This window comes from Nelumbo nucifera, chromosome 5 (genome assembly GCF_055504915.1).
Source record: "Nelumbo nucifera cultivar China Antique chromosome 5, China Antique-T2T, whole genome shotgun sequence".
NCBI classification, from domain to species: domain Eukaryota; kingdom Viridiplantae; phylum Streptophyta; class Magnoliopsida; order Proteales; family Nelumbonaceae; genus Nelumbo; species Nelumbo nucifera.
The window spans coordinates 8195558-8203301 of NC_142653.1; the positions used below are offsets into that span (position 1 = coordinate 8195558).

General features: G+C 37.1%; 1 protein-coding gene and 1 long non-coding RNA gene across 2 annotated transcripts; one reads left to right on the forward strand and one right to left on the reverse strand.

The window, feature by feature from the left end:
- The first annotated feature begins 521 nt into the window (after positions 1 to 521).
- LOC104607810 (putative protein phosphatase 2C 63) lies at positions 522 to 4063 on the forward strand. The gene is made up of 4 exons (XM_010273535.3): positions 522 to 977; positions 1067 to 1440; positions 2827 to 3063; positions 3272 to 4063. The coding sequence occupies exons 1-4, from the start codon at positions 722 to 724 to the stop codon at positions 3524 to 3526; spliced, it is 1122 nt and encodes a 373-aa protein (XP_010271837.1). The 5' UTR covers positions 522 to 721; the 3' UTR covers positions 3527 to 4063.
- A 1891-nt stretch (positions 4064 to 5954) lies between these two features.
- On the reverse strand, positions 5955 to 6654 carry LOC148791216 (uncharacterized). Its single transcript, XR_016075911.1, has 2 exons — positions 6498 to 6654; positions 5955 to 6134 (listed from the first exon to the last, which is right to left on the reverse strand). It is a non-coding gene; the product is annotated as an uncharacterized LOC148791216 (long non-coding RNA).
- Between the last annotated feature and the right edge of the window lie 1090 nt (positions 6655 to 7744).

Consider the following 7744-nt stretch of genomic DNA (forward strand, 5'->3'; position numbering starts at 1 on the left):
CCAAATAGGCAACCAATTACAATTAGAATTAGGTGTCATTTTTTACTTAGATTAGAAGGTTTCTTGAAATATATAGACTTCGGTCTTCTTTCGCTAATACAGCTTGACTTTCTATTTTCTTGATAACTTCTATTCTAAGTTTCTAATTTGGTTCACCCCCATTATTGAAATTGAGTTTCTGTCAAGCATGTTTGAACTTAGAGCCGAAACCGACCCAAACCGACCAGATCAATTTTGCTTGATCGATTTCAATTTCAAGTTCAAATAACCTGACCAGGTTGGATCGATTGGATCCAACCCGACCCGTGAACAGCCCTACTTGCGGGACTTGCGGCAACTTCGTTAAGGAAATATAAATAAATAAAAATGGGTAAAAAAGTCTTTTTAATTATTCACTCACGCCTCATGCCACACGCGTGGAGTGGAGTGGCAGTGGTCTTTCTCTTACGCGGCATCGCCACGACTTTTTCCCGTCTTCTTTTCCCCAACGAAAAAACAACAACTACGTCTTTTTAATTTCGGTGTCTTTTTCTCCCTCTCTTCCTCCGCTACTCTCTCCCCAAACCGCCCCCTCCCCCCCCGGGGTATCGCATCTAATTTCATAGACGTCAAAGTCTCACCAGGTTGAGAAGTCCATAGGCACAAAGACTGCAAAAATAAGAAAGAAAGTGAAATTATATATTGTAGAAAGCGAGAGAGAGAGAGAGTGAGTGATAGGCAGATGTTGCGGTCGTGTTGCAGACCATTGGAGCGATGCTTCGGCCGGAGAGGAGGCGACGGCCTCTTATGGCACATGGACTTGAAACCTCACGCCTCCGGTGACTTCTCGATCGCCGTCGTTCAAGCTAATTCACACCTCGAAGACCAAAGCCAAGTCTTCACCTCTCCCTCCACCACCTACGTTGGCGTCTATGATGGCCACGGTGGCCCTGAAGCCTCTCGTTTCATTAACGGCCACCTCTTCCACCACCTCCACAGTAACCGGCCCGACCTTTTTCATGCCCGCCTTTTTTTCTCTCTTCCCTTTTTCTGCATTTGTAAGTCATTATTACTTTTTTTTTCTTAGAGTTTGCGACGGAACAAGGGGGACTGTCTGCTGATGTTATAAAAAAGGCTTTTAATGCGACTGAGGAGGAGTTCTTGCATTTGGTGAAGCGAACATGGCCGGCACAGCCACAGATTGCTTCAGTTGGTTCGTGTTGTTTGGTTGGGGCTATTTCGAATGATATGTTGTATGTAGCGAATCTTGGGGACTCCAGGGCTGTTCTTGGCCGCAGAGTGTCTGAGGGCCGGAGGAATCCGGTGGTGGCCGAACGGTTATCGACCGACCATAATGTTGCCGTCGAGGAGGTCAGGAAGGAGGTTGAAGCGCTTCATCCTGATGATTCGCATATTGTCGTGTATACTCGGGGAGTTTGGCGTATAAAAGGCATAATTCAGGTACATTATCCTTCTTGTTACTCTTTAATTCTTACCTGTTGATATCCGTTGTTTAGGGAGTTTAAAATCAGTATGATGCTGATCAGGGATCTTAATGGACCGGAGAGAGCTTAAATTAAGGTTTTCTTAACTTAAAGGATTTAATGAGTAAAAAAAAAAAAGCTATTATATTGAATTCAAAGGCAAATAGAGTTGTGAATTCACTGCTTCTGTTAAATTCGAATCTCTAAGGTTGTTCTGTGTTAATGCAATTGGTAATTGATTTCGGTTACTTTTCAGATTGTTTTTCTTTTTACCTGCTCTAGAAGAATCAACTGATGTCTGTATGGGCATTATTCGGTGGTATTATCTAGGGTTTATGACCATTTTAACTCTAGATTAAAAATTAAAAAAAAGAAAAATCTTAATAGAACATACATGTACAGTTTAGCCTATCACAAGATTTCTGTCTAGCTACTCCAACTAGAAACGAACGTGTTATTTGGGTTACAGGCTCAAACTTCTGTTTGGACTTCTTAGGTTACTTGGTAACTTCTATCACAAATTTGTGCCTCACATGGGGAGTTGATTGTTTGTTAGAAGCTTGCTTAAGATTACAGGAAATCTTAAACAAAAAAGCAATACTGTGTGTCTAAGAAGGATAGAATAACCATTGATTTTGACAATATGAGCCCCTTGTAATATTTTGACACGAAAATTGGAATTCAATGCTTCAAAAGGAAAGATGCTGAATAACCATTCTTGTGAATTTTAGTCTCCATAAAGTAGAGGGAGCTGCAGACAACAGATAGATTTTCTTGATTCAAATCAAGCACAAAACCCATCTTTTGGCCATTTTCTATATACAGGCTTTGCTTTTATCTTTATCCTTTATCCTTCTGTTGGCTAATAGTGGTCCTTATCTTTCAATTACCTCACCGGTCAAATCTGTTTTTTAGAAAGTGGCAAATAGCTTCACTTTCCCGTTACTAACCTTCCAGTAATTACAATGTCTGCTTCAGGTACACTCTTATGCACATAGACTCGTCATGGAAAAATGATGGTGAGATAAGTCACAAATATTTTTCTTGTTTACCCCATCCTGGCTATCTGAAAGACTTTTCATGGCTTATGATGATACTTCTTGTCATAGATGCAATGTAATGAACATATATGCTCCCTGTGGAAACTTATTTCACTTGTGCCAAACTTATCTTCACTGGTAGAACGCAACCATAATAGCAGCATAGAAGCACAAATGAATTTGCATATAGGACCCACATGGAATTTGTGCCAAAGAGAACATATTCCTTTTGCTGGTTTCTACTTTGTCCTTGGATATCATCCTTTCTTTAAAAGTATTCTATAAATATGCAATTTAGTTTTTAATAACTCCATCCTATTTAGGTATCAAGATCTATTGGAGATATCTTTCTTAAGAAACCTGAGTTCAATAGGGATCCTCTCTTCCACCAATTTGGATCGCCTGTTCCACTAAAACGACCGGTGATGACAGCAGAACCTTCAATCCAGATTCGAAAACTAAAGCCACAGGACTTATTCTTGATATTTGCATCAGATGGACTGTGGGAGCAACTAAGTGATGAAGCAGCTGTAGAGATTGTCTTTAAAAATCCAAGAGTCGTAAGCACCTCTAACTCATATCTGTTTTTTACTCTATGACTATTTTTATTGGAATTAGGTGTTTATTGGAAGGTATGGTAGCTTCCTATTGAGCAGGATGCTCAAAACTGGATATCCCTCATTGTTGTTGACCCACTGTTGGTTATATCAAGACCCCTTTTCCTCTAACGCCTATGATAAATTGGAAGTATTGCTATTGTTTTGGCAGGGCATAGCAAAGAGGTTGGTAAGAGCTGCTCTCAGAGAGGCTGCAAGGAAGAGGGAAATGAGATACGATGATATTAAAGGGATAGAGAAAGGGATGAGGCGGCATTTCCATGATGACATTACGGTAATCGTAATCTATCTTGATCACCATCAAAATTCTTCCACTGGTAGATTCAAGGAGCAATGCACTATTGATTGCACTACTGCCCCTGTTGATATCTTCTCTCTCAACTCAAGACAGACACAGCAGGATTGAAGCACACTACTTCCTGAATCAACATGCCCAGAATGGTTACATGTTGATTTTCTTGTGAATAAGAATAATAACTATAGTGTAGAATATATACATAGGGATGTCAAATGCGAGACAACAATGAGATTATGGATAAAAATACAGCGAAGATGGTGTACATAATCGAGTCGAGTTGGAACTTTGATTAGTCCAAATTAGCATCTATTTCACCCACATTCTGAGTTCTGAGTCTTCTGATGACAATTATTTCACTTCCATGTTTCTCTTCGTTTACGGTCTGTCCTGTCGTGCTTGCCTTCTGGCTGAATTTTTTTCCCCAGAGAATGAATTTGAACTTGGAAGGAAGGCATGATGAATCTCAAAATGCAGACCAACAAGGAGCCCACCATTTTGCAGTCTACTGCCATGTTTATTCTAGTACGAGTTTTGTTTATGGTCAGCTGGGTATTTGTTTCTGGTTGTTGCAAGCTCGATTGAGTGAATTGTAAGGGTAGATTGCTTGATTGAAACCATTTACTCATGAGTGTTTTCTTAAAGCTACTGGGCAACTGGTGTGGGAGACTTTCTTTTACAAGTTAGGGTAACTTTGCTTTCATATGAATCGAGAAAAGTAAAGTGGATCTGATGACAAAGGATCCCAAGTCACGTGATTGATGCTGTGCACGTACCCATTCAATTCATCTCTAAAGTGACATTGCCACAGCTGAATGATTCTAAAGAGTAATGATATTGGATTCATTCTCCAAACCAATGGTCGTGGTTGCTACTTGCTAGTAAAGTTAAAGTATCAACGTTTAAATGAAAACGAATTTGTTTTCTGAAATCTGATATGGACCTCGAGGTCCATACCCTTTGATCAGTTTGATTTGCGCAGTTTCTAACATCTAGCAGGTTGACCACCCATTAAATCCATGGATTGTTCAGTTTGTTGGCGTGTTTATCATTTCTGTGGTCCCGATTTAGGAAAGGTAAGTCGGCTCAGCTTATAGACGGGTTGGTATTTTTGGTAATTTACAGACTACCAACCTTTATTTTTGGGGCTAAGTCTAAGTGACATTTGATCCCCTATCATCCATCTTTTAGATCCCAGCACTTTTCCTCGTCGTTTAATTTCAATAAAGATTTTTATATGGTTGTTGTATATGTTTAACATTTCTAAAATTTCAAACGGCCCTTATATGATACCATTTTGTAGAAATTTGACAGAGAATTTGATGGAGAAAATATAACAAAAATGAACAAAAATAGGAAAATAAAACAAAAAGAAAAAATAAAATTGTACAAAACATAACAAGGAAAATAGGAAAATATTGAATACTGTAAAAAACAAAAAAAATGACAAATATATCAACAAATAGAAATAAAAGAATGGAAATTTTTGTAATTTCATCTTTACCATAAGGCTGTGCTTGGTTGCAGTGCAATTTTATTTGCACTACCAATGCATTTGTACTAGTGTAAATAGTACAAAAACTGCAAATTCTCATTTAATTTTGTTTTGGGTTTTATTTTTATTTTGTTTTATGTCTTAATTTATTTTATTTGTAATGCAATCAAAGAAAATAGGCTAAAATTTAAAACAATAATAGGTCAGAATTTACTTTCAAATCATTTGTATTACCACAGTTTTGCATCAGTACAAATTTATTTGCATTGCAACCAAACACAGCCTAAGATTCTTTAATATAAATGAAAGTTGAGATGGCTAAATGTTAATGCCCCCAAAGTAATTACCCTTTACCTTTTTTAAATGTTAATTAATAGACTGGTTCACTCGAGTAAATTAATTTACCTTTTTTTTAACTTCTATTCCAAACTAATTTAGGTGAGGCCGTATGTAATTTACACTGTACCTTTTTTTAATATTATAAATAGACTGCTTCACTCGAGTCAACTGATTTACCTTCTTTTTTCAACTTTCTTCCAGACTAATTAATAGGGCCGGCCGGCCACCCAAGTTGCATTTACTTAAATAGTGTTGTCTACGGTTTTATTTTTATTTTTCCCTTCTCCACCCACGCCCCACCAGCCACCACGCAAAGGGTCCTTGGGATAAGCTTCTGAATGAAGGGAAAAAAACAAGTTTTCACTAGAAAAGTCCAAAAATGAAAAGCTAAAAAAAACTGTATGGTCCGTTTGGTTTTTGAGAAAAAATGGAATGAAAAAGGAATATTTTTTTTCCATTTTTGCATCTAGTGTTTGTTTTCTGAGAAACAGTATGACCAAAATTCTTTTTCTTTTTTGATATATTTGTTTTTTAAGAAAATTTTACAGGAAACATATTAAACCAACTTTATCATCCTTTCTCACCTCCGTCACTAGCTTGGCATGGTCGACTACATGAACATGTAATTTTGGCAAAGGGAAAATCTTATTCAATCAAAGGAACTTGATACCACATGATCTAGTACTATTCAATCAAGGGAAAATCTTATTTTGTAGGTGAAGAAGGCAAGTTTATTCCAAATCAATGAATTGTAATGTAAATTAACATTCTAAAGAAAATTATTTAAAAAAAAAAACAGGGTAGTGAAAGAAACTAATTACAAAAAAAAAAATATAGAATGTGTTACTTTAAGTCGAAATCACCTATTTTGTTGTTTGTGATGACCTGGAGCAAAAAAAAAAAAAAAATAGCAACACAAAATATCAGATCTAAAATCAACTGAAACCAAAAAATATATATTTGAATCAAAAGCTAGACTATCATGACGGAGAACAAACTCCAAATTTGGAACAAACATATTTTAGAATCCAGATCTAGAGCTCTGGGCAAACAAACTCAAATGCATGTTCACCTAGAAGTAGATCTGGTTCAAACATGTCAGAAGTTTACCTTCGATGATGAGATCTGAATGACCAAGGACGGAGGGAGCCAGTGGTGAGATTTCGAGGGAAACCCATTCAATGGAATAGGTCAAAAACAGCATCAAAAATAATGAAAATGATGAGATAGTGCCGGATCTAAATTTACCATTCAATGAGAACACCGGAGATGATGTCGGAGATGTGACCATTGGATGGCTCGAAGGAAGGAGACGATGTCTATGAAAAGGCTCTCGACAATAATTTCTCACCTATTTGCCTATACTTTTTTGGGAACCTGCATCCCTAATGTTTCCTTTCATTTACTTTCCCAGATTTTCCTTTGAAACAAACACGCAAAAATGAATATTCCCCAAAGATACTTTCCTTCCCATCTGTTTCTCGAAAACCAAGCGCACCATTAGATATTAAACCTTGCTTAAATTAATGGCATTAGCCATTTACAAGTCAAATTTTGAAATTAAGATCAGTAAGTGTTTAATATGAATAATCTTTTACAGTCCAAGGGCTTGGTCTGATAAAGTCTTGATATTGGAAAGACTTACATTAACCAATTAGTAATTTAGTATCATAAAGGTGGTAAATGTTTTTAACAATGTATACGACAGTAAATTGAATGGATTAACGAAACAAGATTCATAATTGGGAATTGAGATAAGGCTTATGATAATGATGATGGCGATGGTGATATATTTGATAATTTATATTAAGTTGTAAGCTTGGAATCTAGTTTGGCCCGGGCTTATATTTCAGGCTTGGGTCTAGTAAGGGCCCGAGCCCCAACTATAGTCATTATATAGGTGCTTTGGGTTGCCCATCCAGCCCATGATCACTCCACTATTTTTTAGTAATTTTAAGAGCTCGATCCCATATCGGCATAAAAATAGTGTATTTAATACAAAAGTTAAAAACAAAAAATCCTTTTATTTTGGAAATAATACTTGTTAGGGGCTTGTGGTTTGTGGGTGACCCACTTGCACCATGCAAAGAGAAATGTGCATTATGTGTACCCACATTTGGGGGTGAGCAAATGGGTAGGTTCTACTTGAGATTGGATGGAATCAACTTCAGATAAGCCTTGAACTGGCCCTACATACCTAATTTGTTACTAAATAGGTCTAGTTCCAAATTTTTTTAACCAAATGCCATTCAAGCCAGTTCTAGAGTCCAATGCCCCACCCTACCCGAAAACCAAGCCAGGGAACCAGCTTTGATTAGCATTGGTGGGACCAACCTTGGCTAAGGATGTGAGGTTGAACCCAAGCACACATGGTTACAGAAAACATGGCCTCTCTTGACCATTAGTCACTCAAGTGATTTGACCATCTTTCTTCAATTTAATCTGTCTATATCTATACTATTATAAAAAAGCACAAATGAGAGTGTGAAACTTTT